The 14,372-nt window shown below is 38.3% G+C and overlaps 1 protein-coding gene across 1 annotated transcript in view; it reads left to right on the top strand.

The window, feature by feature from the left end:
• ADAM17 (ADAM metallopeptidase domain 17) overlaps nucleotides 1-14,372 on the top strand; it is a 107,861-nt gene that overhangs the window by 79,828 nt on the left and 13,661 nt on the right. Inside the window, exon 13 of the mRNA XM_007935108.2 lies at nucleotides 2,015-2,118. Coding sequence (XP_007933299.2) covers nucleotides 2,015-2,118 — 104 coding nt within the window. The remainder of the gene's footprint in view (nucleotides 1-2,014; nucleotides 2,119-14,372) is intronic.

A 14,372-nucleotide genomic window follows, 5' to 3' on the forward strand; every position in this document is an offset into this window, starting at 1 on the left:
AGGGACAATTTTGCTGGGTACATAATTCTTGGTTGGAAATTTTTCTCTTTCAGTGTTTTATATATACCATCCCATTGTCTTCTCGCCTGCATGGTTTCTGTTGAGAAATCAGAGCTTAGTCTTATTGGTTGCTCCTTGTAGGTAACTTTTCATTTTTCCTGTGCTGCTCTCATGATTCTCTTTGTCTTTGGTTTTGGTGAGTTTGATGATGATATGTCTGGGTGATTTTCTTTTGAGGTCTATCCTGTTTGGGCTTCGTTGGACTTCCTGAATGGATATATTCTTATACCAGCAAAATTCTCTTCCAACAAATCTTTGAGAATTTTCTCTGTGGTTGTATTTGTGTCTTCCTGTTCTGGAATTCCAATTACATGTAGGTTATTCCTTCTGATGGTATCCCATATGAACCTTAGTCTTTCTTCATTTTGTTTTCATCTTTTTTCTGATTTATCCCTTTCCAAAGAAGTGTTCAGGTATTTGCCTTCAGTCTCCCCAATTCTGTCTTCCATTGGTTGAATTCTCTTCCTTTGCCCATTCATTGTATTATCTTTTTCTGAAAATTAATATTAATCTTCTGGATTTCTGTGTGTAGATTTTGTATCATTTCTAAATTTTCATTTATTTTGTCAGTTTGTTCTTGTATTGTCTTTTGAAATTGTTCTAGGGTTTTCTCTGTGTTTTCCTTGATCTGTCTCTCAATTCGTTGAAGATACCTAAACATAATTCTTTTGAATTCCTTATCAGGGTGTTCCAATGCTGTGTCTTCCTCAGGGATGTGTTTTGGTTCTATATCCTGGTCCCTTGTTTCTCCTGCTTTATCTTGCTTCTTTGTGTGGACTGTGATGCTCTGTTGTCTCCAAGGCATTGTGACGTTTTTGTGTTTATATTTAATTGGTGATTGTATGTTGGAGTGACTTACCCATGATTTTTGTTTTCTTTGTATGTTGTCTATGCAAGCAGGGTACTGTGCTGTGCTCCTCTGTTTGCTAGTGGGCAGCACTTACACACTCACCACCTATCTCCTTTCCTGTAGTCAGTCTTTGGTGTGTCCCTGCCAACCTTGGCAAATAGAGACTATTCTTAGGTCCCTGGAATCCGAATGAGAATGCTATCACTTTAAAATCCAAAATGGATGCTACTTATAAAGATTCAAAATGGCTGCACCCTTGGTTACTTTAAATAGCCAAAATGGTCACCACTTGTAAACATTCAAAATGGCTGCATCCTTGGTCACTTTATCCAAAATGGCCACCCTTGTAAACATTCAAAATGGCTATGTCCTCTGTCACTTTAAATATTCAAAATGGCTGCCATTTATAAACATTCAAAATGGCTGTGCCTCGTCACTTTAAATATTCAAGATGGCTGCTGTGTGTAAACAAGCCAAATGGCTGTGCCCTCTGGACAGTGCAAAGTCAGCAGCTCAGGTTGTCTCCCACCTTGCTGTTTCCTTTCCTAGTCATAGTCTTAGCCCTTGGTGACTAGGACTAATCTTTAGGTCAATTCTCAGGTCCCAACACCACTTGGAAATATTCAGGCTGCTGGTCCTGTCGATGTAGCTGACAGTCCGCAGCTCCGACCATCTACTTGCTGTTTTTGTTCAGGTTTTTCCACTAGTTGGTGCCTAATCCACTTCTGCATAGTTCCTTTCAAAGCTCAGGGCTTCAGGATTATCTTCTGTATCTCTGTCAATTGGTTTTTCTTTTCTTTGTTGAAAAGGGTCTTTGTCGCTTGTCTATCTATTCCTCCATCTTACCAGACGTCTTTTTTTTTTTTTTTTTTTTTTAATTAATGTATTAAACACTGAAAACCAGGGATACCAACATGTTTTAGTGATAGGTCATTTTGGACTAGTTTGTGTACTTACACTCTCAGAGTGGCAATGATGTTGCGTTATCGGTGAGTCAGTCAGAAGATGCTTCTCTGTGATCTTTACGTCACTGTAACATTTCCTGAGTGTTGTTGTGGTGTTCTCATTTGAATTGAACCGTCCCTGTGTGCTCTTCTTCTACAGTGATAGGAATAGTCCTTGTTGTAAAGACTGCCAGTTTGAGACTGCCCAGAAGAAGTGCCAAGAGGCTATTAATGCTACTTGCAAAGGCGTGTCTTACTGCACAGGTATGTACCCTCCTTGGTTCTCTTGGAATGCTTTTGGCTCAAGTGCCAAGGCTCAAGTGTGTATGTGTGAGTGGAAAATAAGCTTGTTTGTTCACTTGAAAGAAACCATTTTTTAGCCTCATGTGCGGAGAGTTGAACTGACAGTACTCCTCAGTTTATACCACACTATTATCCTTGTTCTGTGTAAGAGGTGTTTATTGTTTTATTCCTTTTCATTTTTTATTTCTTCTTCACTCACTTCTTACCCATCAATTCTATTCTTTTTCCCCTCATAGGCATCCATTCTAATGTGTTTAATATTTGCCCTGGATGTGTGTAGGTCCTTGAAAGATACTGAAGTGTTTTTAATGTACCCAAATGATATTTTACCTTAGATGTATTTTTAAATAACTCCATACCATGTTTTTAATGCCTAAATATCTGTCTGTATTTCTGTATCTGTATCTAGTTCATTATTTTGGGTACCTGCATAGTATTCAGTAATGTGATTTACTATATTTTACTTATCCATTCTGCAAATGATAACTACTTGGATTGTCTTAATCTCTTTGATACAACAAATAAAACTACAGTAGCATCTTTATACCTCTGCTCTATGTGTGTGTATAAGAGTTTCTCTGGGTATATATACAGGAGTGAAATTTTTTTGTCATAGAGTAAGTACTAGGAGCTCTGGTAGCATAGTGCTTAAGGCACTTGACTGCTAACCAGAAGGCTGGCGGTTCAAACCCACTGGCCGTTCCTCAGAAGAAATCTACTTCCATAGTGATACCGCCTCGGAAACCCAAGGAGGGGTCACAATGAGTTGGGTCTGACTCAATGGCACATAACAATAACAATAACAGAGTAAATACTACATTGGTCTCTAGACCAGCATTACTGCTTTGTCAGGCCCATCATTAATGTATGAGAGTTCTTGTGTCCCTCTGTCTTTGTCAACTCTTGATATTATCTACTCTTATTTTTTTCCACTGTGTTGAGTGTAAAGTGATTTCTCGTTTTTATTTATATTTTTCTTGAGTATCTCTTTTTATCCTTGTTCATTATTTTTCACTTTATGAATAGCCAGTTCATATATTTAGTTCTTTTTTCAAAAATTGGATTTCATGTGTTTTTGATATTACTGACTTGGAGTAGTTCTTGTACAAGAATCCGTTTGGCTTAAACATTGCATATATCTTCTTCTTGTTGTCTGATTTGGAGCAGAAATCTTTCATTTTAATGTAATCAACTCTGTTGCTTTGTCATGTTTGTGCATGTCTATGTGTGCATGCATGTGTGTATGTGTTTGTGACATTACTAAGATATTTTCCATAGTTACTTAGCTTCATTTTACATTTAGGACTTTGATCCACCTGGAGCTAACCTTTGAAACTCTTATTGATGATAAATTTTGTAGTTGTTCTATCTTTTGTCAGTTGTTCTTTTATACACTCTAAGTCGTGTTATTAGGTACGTCAATGAACACATTCTTTGCATCTTCTTGATTTGTTATTTCTTTACTAGTATGTCATGTTCCTTTTGACCCTTGTGTTGTGTTTTGGCTTAGATTTAATATTCAATTTGCTACCCTAGTTTTGTTAGTCTGGTATTATTTATCATTCTTACATTTTTCAACCTTTCTGTTTCTTTTGTTTATTTTTTTTTGGTAACAGGTTTCTTGTGATATGTTTTGCATACCATATAGTTCACCTATTTAACATTTATAGCTCATTGGTTTTTAGTATATTCAGAGAGTTGTGCAACCATCACCACAATCAATTTTAGAACATTTTCATCTCCCTGGAAACAAACCCAATACCCTTTAGCCATTACCCCTAAGCCCATAGTCCCTTCCAGCCAATCATTAATCTATTTTCTGATTTGCCTGTTATGGCTTTTAATATAAATGGAACCATACAATATGTGATCTTTTGTGACTGGCTTCTTTCAACTGTCGTAATGTTTTCAGGGTTCACCCATGTTGTAGCCTGTATCAGTAGTACTTCATTTCTGGTGGTTTTTTTTTTTTTTTTTTTTTGGCTGAATAATATTTCATGTTTTGTTTATCCATTCATCTGTTTATGGACACTTGTGTTGTTTTTACTTTTTGGCTATAATGAATAATACTGCTTTGATCATTCATGTGTAATTGTTTGTATAAGCATATGATTTTCATTTCCCTTGAATATTTACCTAGATGTATGCAATTGCTAGTCATGTGGTAGCTCTGTTAGTCTTCAGAGGAACGTCTAGACTATTTTAAAACATGATTGCACCATTTTCCAATCCCATCAGCAATGTATGAGGGTTCCAGTATCTCCACATCCTGACCAATGCTTGTTACTGTCTGTCTTTTTGATTGTAGCCTTCCTGTTGGCATGAAGTTGTGTTTTTCTTTTGGTTTTTCAATGTGCATCTTATGTTGCTGATGGTTGTTATGTTCTGAAATCTGTCAGTATCACATTAGTTTTCCAAATGTCAGGAGTCTGAAAATCTTAATCAAGTGTTTGAAGAACATGTCCTAGCTGTACTCAATGTTCTAGTGTTTATTATAATAATAAAACTGATTCAGAAAGATGATTTCTTTTTCAATAAACATGTGTAAAACAATTTTAGGGGGCAGGAAATGTATTTGCTGTTCTTCTCAAACAGCCTTTTGATCCCTTGATATTTTCATGTAAAGTAACAGCTACCAGGATAAATTCATTACAAGGAATCAGCATTTTGTGACCAACAGCATGGCAGAACCTGGGAACTTGTTAGAAATGGGAATTCCTGGGCCCCTTCTCATACCTACTGCATGAAAAACTCTAGGAATGGGGCCCAGTAGCCTGTTACTACTTTCCATCAGGTGATTTGGATGCACACTAACTTGGAAAACCATGTTAATAGATGATGCTGCCTTTTTCATTCTCTTCCCACATGTCTAGTGCTGATTTTAGTATTATTAAGAACAGTAGATGTTCAACAAATATTCATTGAGCATTTTCTATGTATATGTTCAGGTAGCATCACATACTGAAAATACAAAAATGATACATAGTACAGACCTTTACTGAGCTTCTTGTATTTTTTTAATGTAGCTTGCTTCCGGTAGTAGTAGTTTGTTGAATAACTAATTCTGTCTTAGTTTCTGAGAGCTGCCATACCAAAGATCATAAGGTGGATACCTTTAAAGAAGGAAAAACATTTGTCTCACAGTTTGGTGGCCAGGAGTCTGACTTCAGTGCTTTGGCAGGGCCATGCTCACTCGGTCTACTCTAGTGGAGGATCCTTCCTGGTCTCTTTCAGAATCTGGTAGACCCAGGTATTTTTTGGTGTTTCTTGGTGTTTAAATACATCTTCGCATGGTGTCTGGCTTTCCCTTATGTGACCCTGTCTCTGTCTGTTTTCTCCTTTTGTAAAATACCACTCAGAAAGAATTCAGACTCAGTCTATTCTGGTATGACCTTATTAACTTACCACATCTTCAGAGAAAGACCTTATATCCAACATGGTTACATTCCATAGTATAGGGTTTAGGACATCAACAATATTTTTTGGGGACACAACTCAATCCATAAAACTACCTTGTTGATACTATACCTTGTTGATACTATACCTTGTTGATACACAGTGCCCAAAAAGGATTTTATAAGATCAGAGATAAAGTATGTACAGTGTTTAACAAAGTGCCTGATATAAGGTATTTAAGCAATTAGTTTTATATGAAATAGGCCAGATTTCTTTAACTTCTGTGTTGCTACTCCACAGCCTTTTAAGTCAGGATTGTTTTGACTGGTTCCATCCAGTTGAAAGGCTTGTTTGAGAGCACTGGATGTAGTGGATTTCAAACTGCTTGTGCTGTTGATTACCCACAACTCAATTCATTCCATCCTCTTTGTCTCCAGTTTAACATTATTCAGTCACTTTTCTTTGTCTCTAAGGATTATTGATTCATTCAAAAAAATATTTGTGGTGTACCTATAATGTGGTAGGGTCGAATAATATGTTGATCAATAAATAGATGTGGTCTTTACTCTTGGGGGAGCTTACCAGTCTAGTGGAGGGGAGACAGAAAATAGGAGTAGATAATCAAATAGATATTAATTACAAAGCATATGCAATGGTGAAAGTAAAGTAACAGAGGGTAATGGAGGTGAGAAAGTGTATCAGTTGAGAGTGCTCAGGGGATGTCTCAGAAGAGAAGGTCTTTGAGATAAGATCTAAAGGATCCGGAAAGGCAGCTGGGGAAGAGTGGGCACAAGAGCATTTCAGGTAGAGGGAGTTCCATGTTAATTTTCAGAGGTAAGAGAGACCTTGAAGTGTTCAGGAAATTGAGAGTAGACCTCTATAGCTGTGGGAAAGTGAGATGGGGTGAAGTTGGAGAGAGAGACAGAGTCCAGGCCATACTGTGTTTCAGAGCCTTCATGGGGAATTTGTATTTAAAATTTTTTTTTTTTTCTAGTGTGTTGGGAAGCTAGGAAAGGGTTTTAAATGGAGAATCTAAAACTATTGTGTCTATTGCGTGGAGAAAAGATTGATGCTATGTTTGGGTGACAGTGTAGAGATTATTGATGAAACTTGCAGTAGAGGTACTGGTAAGAGAGATTGGTGCCTTGGACTAAAGTAGTAGCAATGAATGTGAAAAATAGTGGACAGATGCAAGATCATTTTAAAGGTAGAAATGACAAGACTTGCTTATAGTTTAGATATGAAGCATGAGGAAGAAAGGAAGATTGGGAGAACACCAGTGGAGGATTGAAGTTGTGCAGTTTATTGAAATGGGAAGTTAGGGGAGAGATGAGATTCAGAGTTGGATTTTTAGTTAGAGATGCCTGTGTAACATGAAGTACAGATGTCAGATACTCAGGGCTCTGGAGCTTGGAGGTGAGTTTGGATTGGTCTTCTAACTTTGAGGTTGTTAGCGTATAGATGGGAAGGAGTGAGACAACTTAGGAGGGTAGAAGAATAGAGAAGGCCCTGGATTAAGCTCTGTGGAACTTCTAGCATTTTGAGATTGGGTAGAAGCTGAAGAGGAAGCTGCAGAGGTGACTAAGCTAGTGTCAGTAACAGACTGGAAGGAAACTCTGGTGAATGTGGTGTCATGGGCTAAGAGAGTAGTTTTTATAGAAAGAGGGAATGATCACCTGTGTTAAATGCTGCTGAAAAATTAGGTAAGATGAAGACAGAAAAATAGCCACGGAATTTGGTGATATGCAAGTCAATGGTGACCTTCTTGGGAAGGAGCAGTTTCAGAATGGGACCGGAAGCCGTATCTGGAGCAGATTGACTCATGATTGTGAGCACTCACACTGCTAGTGGAAGCAGATCTGTACGTGGTTTGAGGTTGAGTAAAGTTGAATATGGCACTAAGACCCAGCAAGTGTATGCCTAAGTTTATGCCCTAGAGAAACTGTAGCACAGATTCACTGGGAGATATGTACAAGAATTTTCATAGTAGCATTGTAATAACATCACAAAAGCAGAAACAACTGTTTTGACTTCTGTATACAGAAGAAAGAAGGCATTTTGGTATGCTTATGCTCCAGAGAACTGTTGTCACTGGGCATAAATTAAATCTCCACTCACCAACATGGATAAATCTTTAAAACATAATGTTGACTAAAAAGGAAGTCACAGAAGAACACATATTATGTGAGTCCATGTCTGTGAAGGTCAGAAATAGGCAAAATTTTAAAAAATATGTTGTTTAGAGAAAAGGTTGGCAAACTATGGTCTGCAGGCCAAATTCGTCCTGATGCTTGTTTTTGTATGATGGCTAATAGCTGAGTATTGCCCCCCCGCCCCAATTTTAAATGATTGAGAAAAAGAATCAAAACAGCGAACATATTTCATGGCACATGAAAATTTATGAAATTGAGGTTTCATTGTTCATGGTCTTACTGGAACCCTGCCACCCATTGGTGTGTATGCTGTGCGTGGCTGCTTTGCTGCTGAAACAGCAGAGTTGGACACTTGTGACAGAGACTGTCTGGCCTGTTAAATATTTACTATTGGTCCCTTTATAGAAAGTTTGGTGACCCCTGGTTTGTTGTTGTTGTGTGTCACCAGTTGATACCAACTCTTAGCAACCCCATATGACAGAGTAGAACTACCCCATAAGGTTTTCTAGGCTGTAATCTTAATAAGAGCAGAATGCCAGGCCATTTCTCCCATGGAGTTGCTGCTAGGTTCGAACTGTGACCTCTTGGGTAGCAGACAAGTGCTTAACCACTGTGCCACTGGTCTCCTATATCACAGTAGAAAGGTAAAAGAAAAATACAATAAAATTGTGAATGTGAGATGAGGACATGAAGGCACTGAATATAGACATCTGGGGTACTTATGAGGCCAGGGATCTGTGTAGCATAGTACTTGGCATATAGCCAGGCACTCACTAAATGCTTGTTGTTGTTAGGTGCCATCAAGTCATCTCCGACTTACGGTGACCTTATATACAGTAGAACGAAACACTGCCCACTCCTGTGCCAGCCTCATGATGCTTGCTGTACCTGAGGCCATTGCTGCAGCCATGTCAATTCCACCTGTTTGAGCACCTTCCCCTTTTTCATTGACCCTACACTTTACCAAGCATGATATCCTTCTCAGGGAATGGTCCCTTCTGACAACATGGTCAAAGTAGGTGAGATGAAGTCTGGCTATTCTCTCTTCCAAGGAGCATTTTGGCTGCATTTCTTCCAGGACAGATTTGTTAGTTCTTTTAGCAGACCATGGTACTTCAGCATTCTTCACCAACACCACAACTCAAAAGCATCAACTCTTCTTCAGTCTTCCTTATTCATTGTCCAGCTCTCACATGTATCTGAGGCAATTGAAAACACCATGGTTTGGGTTAGGCTCACCTTAGTCTTCAAGGAGACATCTTTGCTCTTCAGCACTTTAAAAGAGATCTTTTGCAGCAGATCTGTCCGATGCAATACATAGTCTGATGTCTTGACTGCTGCTTCCATTCGTGTTGATTGTAGAACCAAGTAATATAAAATCTTTAACAACTTCAGACTTTTCTCCATTTATTGTGATGCTGCTTATTGGTCCAGCTGTGAGGAGTTTTGTTTTCTTTATTTTGAGATGTATGACCCATACTGAAGGCTGTAGTGTTTGATCTTCATCAGTAAGTGGTTCAAGTCATCCTCACTTTCAGCAAGCAAGGTTGTGTCATCTGGATATCACAGGTTGTTAACGAGTCTTTCTTCAAACCTGATGCCGTGTTCTTCTTCATATAGCTTCTTAGATTATTTACTCAGCATACACATAGAATAAGTATCGTGAAAGGATACAACCCTGATGCACTCCCTTCTTGATTTTAAACCATGCGGTGTCCCCTTGCTCTGTTCGAATGACAGCCTCCTGGTTTATGTACAAGTTCCTCATGAGCACAATTAAGTATTCTGGAATTATTAGTGTTATCCATAATTTGTTATAATCGACACAATTGAATACTCTTGCACAGTCAATAAAGCACAAGTGAACATCTTTCTGATATTCTTTGCTTTCATCCGAGTTCCATCTGACATTCACAGTGATATCTTTAGTTCCACATCCTCTTCTGAATCCAGCTTGCATTGCTGGAAGTTCTCTGTCAATATACTGCTGCATCTGTTTTTGAATTATCTTCAGTAACATCAGTGTGATATTAATGATATTGTTCAGTAATTGCCACATTCTGTGGGATCACCTTTCTTTGGAATGAGCACAAACATGGATCTTTTCCTTTCAGTTGGCCAGGTAGCTGTCTTCCAAATTTGTTGGCATAGCCAAATGAGTACCTCCAGTTGGGCATCTGTTTGTTGAAACATCTCAGTGGGTATTCTGTCAATTCCTGGAGCCTTGTTTTTCACCAATTTCTTTAGTGCAGCTTCGACTTCTTCCTTCATTACCATTGGTTCTTGTTCATATGCCACCTCCTAAAATGGATGAACATTGATCAGTTCTTTTTGGTACAGTGTCTGTGTATTCCTTCTATCTTCTTTTGATGTTTGTTGCATCATTCAAGATGTTGCCCATAGAATCTTTCAGTATTGCAACTCGAGGCTTAAATTTCCTCTTCATTTCTTTCAGCTTGAGAAATGCCGAGCATGTTCTTCCCTTTTGGTTTTCTTACTCAAGGTCTTTGTACATTTCATTGTAATAATTGACTTTGTCTTGTCGAGCTACTCTTTGAAATCTTCTGTTCAGCTCTTTTATCTTGTCATTTCTTCCATTTGCTTTAGCTAGTCTCCGCTCAAGTGCAAGTTTCAGAGTCTCTTCTGACATCCATTTTGGTCTTTTCTTCTTTTCTTGTCTTTTTAATGACCTCTTCCTTTCTTCATGGATGATGTTCTTGATGTCATCCCACAATTTTTCTGGTTTTCAGTCATTGGTGTTCAATGCATCAAATCTAGTTTTAGATGGTCTCTAAATTCAGGAGGGATATATTCAAGGTCGTACTTTGGCCCTTTGTAGACTTGTTTTAATTGTCTTCAACTTCAGGTTGAATCTGCATATGAGCAATTGATGGTTCATTCCACAGCTGGCTCCTGGCCTTGTTTTGGTTGAAGATACTGAGCTGCTCCATTGCCTCTTGCCACAGATTGCCTTTAGTCTGATTCCTGTGTACTCCATCTGGCGAATTCCACGTGTGTAGCTGCTGTTTGTGTTGTTAAAAAAGGTATTTGCAATGAGTAAGTCATTGTTCAGAAGGAAGATTGGGTACATGTGATCTCCAGTATCATTTCTATTGCCAAGGTCATATTTTCCAACTACTGGTGATTCTTCTTTGTTTCCAACTTTTGCATTCCAGTCACCAGTGATAATTAACACATCTTGATTACATGGTTGGTCAATTTCAAACTGCAGAAGTTGATAAATATCTTCTGTTTACTCATCTTTAGCTTTGGTGGTTGGTGTGTAAATTTGAATAATAGTAGTATTATCTGGTCTTCCTTGTAGACATATGGATATTATCCTATTACTGGCAGCATTGTACCTCAGGATAGATCTGCAACATTCTTTGTGATGATGAATGCCATGCCATTCCTCTCCAATTTCTCATTCTTGGCACAGTAGATCATATGATTTTCTGATTCAAAATGGCCAAAACCAGTCCATTTCAGATCACTAATCTAGGATATTGATTTTTATGTATTTCATTTCATTTTTTTAATGCATTTTATTGAAATATAATTTGTGTATGGTGAAATACACAAAACTAGTGATGTGGGTCAATGCATTTTTTTTTTTCAGTGTTCCCTCCTCTCCTCTCTCATCCCTGGCAACCAACAAAGAAAGTTTCCCTCCATATATAAACCTTTCCTTGATCCTCCACAACAATGAACTAATACTGTATTTGTCCTTCTGTGATTGACTTACTTCACTTAGCATAATGTCCTCCAGGTTCATCCATATTATGCGGTATTTTGCAGACTACATTATTCTTTAGTGCTGCATAGCATTTATGTGTATATATCACAGTTTGGTCATCCACTCTTCCACTGATGGGCACGTAGGTTGTTTTCATCTTTTTGCTATTGTAAATAGTGCTGTGATGAACAGGAGTGTGTATATATCTGTCCTGTCCTGGCACTCACCTCTCTTGGATATATACCTAATGGGTATATACCTAATGGGATTGCTGGGTCAAATGGTATGTCCAATTCCGGCTTTCTAAGGAATAACCATATTGCTTTCCACAGTGGTTGTATCACTTCACAGTCCTACCAGCAGTGTACGAGAGTCCCAATCTCTCCACATCCTCGCCACCATTTGTTATTTTCTGTCTCATTGTCATCAGTGCTGGGGTGAGACAGTATCTCGTTGTTTTGATTTGCATCTCTCTGATGGCCAATGATTGTGAGCATCTCTTCATGTATTAGCTGGCCACCTGAATATCCTCTTTGGTGAAGCGTCTGTCCATATCTTCTGCCTGTTTTTCAATTGGATTGTTAATTCCTTTGGTGTAGATGTGTTGGAGTTTTCTATAAATCTTAAAGATAAGTCCCTTGCCAGATACGTGATTATCGGCAAATAAGAATTTGTTGCTGTCATTTTTGTTATGTGCTTTATCATGGTGTCAATTTCTTTGTTCCATATAATTTTCTTTACTGCTCATTTTGTTTATGAATTCTGGTATCATGTTCTTTGTGGCTGTTGTTTTAGTATTTGTTAAATATTTATGCTGGCCCTCTTTTTTATTTTGATGTGAAGGCTTACCATTTTTCTTTGAGGTTACCCTGTGATTTATAGTTTTCTTCCCAAGTTTAGAACAGTCCATTCTATCTTGTAGTTGTCTTGACTTCGGTACCATCTAGAAATCTATTCTGTAATGACACAGTTTTTTTCCCCCTTCTTGGTTTGTAGTTGTCCTCATTTGTCAGTTGGTGTCTCTGGTTCCCTGTTTACAATCTTGTAGGCTTATTTACTTTGGATACTTCCATAACTGGGTTGGTTTCTGGGTTATATCATCATGTGTATTAATGGTCACTTGTTGGCTGTTGTTGCTTCTCTGTCCAAAGGGCTTCCCTTTAGCATCTCTTGTAAAGTTGGTCTGGTTTTAACAAATTCCCTTAATTTCTGCTTATCTAGAAACGTCCTAATTTTGCCATCATATTTGAGGGACAGTTTTGCTTTGTGTATAATTCTTGGTTGGACATTTTTCTCTTTTAGGGTTTTATATATACCATCCCATTGTCTTGCCTTCATGGTTTCTGTCGAGAAATCTGAGCTTAGTCTTACTGGTTGCCGGTTGCCCCTTGTAGGTAACTTTTCATTTTTCCCGTGCTGCTCTCATGATTCTTTCTTTGTCTTTGGTTTTGGTGAGTTTGATGATGATAGGTCTGGGTGATTTTCTTTTGGGGTCTATCCTGTTTGGGGTTCCTGAATGGATATATTCTTATCTTTCATCTCAGGAAAATTCTCTTCCAACAAATCTTTGACAGTTTTCTCAGTGGTTTTATTTGGCTCTTCCTGTTCTAGAATTCTGATTACACGTAGGTTATTCCTTTTGATGGTATCCCACATGAACCTTAGACTTTTTTCATTTTATTTTGCTCTTTTTTTCTGATTTATCCCTTTCCAAAGAAGTATTGAGGTATTTGCCTTCAATCTCAGTAATTCTGCCTTCCATTGATTCAGTTCTGCTCCTTTGCCCATTCAATATCTTATCTATTTCTGAAAATTTACTTTTAATCTTCTGGATTTCTGTGTGTAGATTTTGTATCATTTCTAAATTTTCATTTATTTTGTCAGTTTGTTATTACATTGTCTTTCAAAATTGTTCTAGGGTTTGTTTTCTCTGTGTTTTCCTCAATTTTGTCAGTGTTTTCCTTGATCTGCCTCTCAATTCGTTGAAGGTACCTAAATATAATTCTTTTAAATTCCTTATCAGGGAGTTCCAATGCTGTGTCTTCCTCAGGGATGTGTTTTGGGTCTGTATCCTGGTCCCTTGTTTCTTCTGCTTTATCTTGCTTGTTTGTGTGGACTGTGATGGTTTGTTGTCTCCAAGGCATCGTGACGTTTTTTGTGTTTATATTTAATTGGTGATTGTATGTTAGAGTGACTTGCCCATGATTTTCCTTTTCTTTGTTTTGTTTGTATGTTATCTACGCAAGCAGGGTACTGTGCTCCTCTATTCGCTAGTTGACAGCACTTATACACTCACCACCTGTCTCCTTTCCTTTTGTCAGCCTCTTGTATGTCCCTGCCAACCTTGGCAAACAGAGCCTATTCTTAGGTCCCTGGAATCCGAATGAGAATGCTATCACTTTTAAATCCATATTGGTTGCCACTTATAAAGATTCAAAATGGCTGCACCCTCGATCACTTTAAATATCCAAAATGGCCACTGCTTGTAAACATTCAAAATGGCTATGCCCTCGGTCACTTTAAATATCCAAAATGGCCACTGCTTGTAAACATTCAAAATGGCTACGCCCCCGGTCACTTTAAATATCCAAAATGCCTGCCACATATAAATGATCAAAATGGCTGGACACTTCGGACAGTGGCAAGTCAACAGCTCAGGTTGTCTCCCACCTCGCTGTTTCCCTTCCAAGCATCAGCCACCAGTGCTGTTGTTCCTGGAGCCCTTGGTGACCAGGGCTGATTTTTAGATCAGTTCTCAGGTTCCAACACCACTTGTAAAATATTCAGGCTGTTGGTCAGAGTAGCTGACAGTCCGCAGCTCTGACCATCTCTGTACTTGCTGTTTTCGTTCAGGATTTTCCACTAGTTGTTGCCTAATCTACTTCTGTATAGTTCCTTTCAAAGTTCAGGGCTCCAAGATTGTCTTCTCT

The sequence above is a fragment of the Orycteropus afer genome, unplaced genomic scaffold (genome assembly GCF_000298275.1).
Source record: "Orycteropus afer afer isolate SDZICR_OR568_19922 unplaced genomic scaffold, OryAfe1.0 scaffold00025, whole genome shotgun sequence".
In the NCBI taxonomy this organism is placed as follows: Eukaryota; Metazoa; Chordata; class Mammalia; order Tubulidentata; family Orycteropodidae; genus Orycteropus; species Orycteropus afer.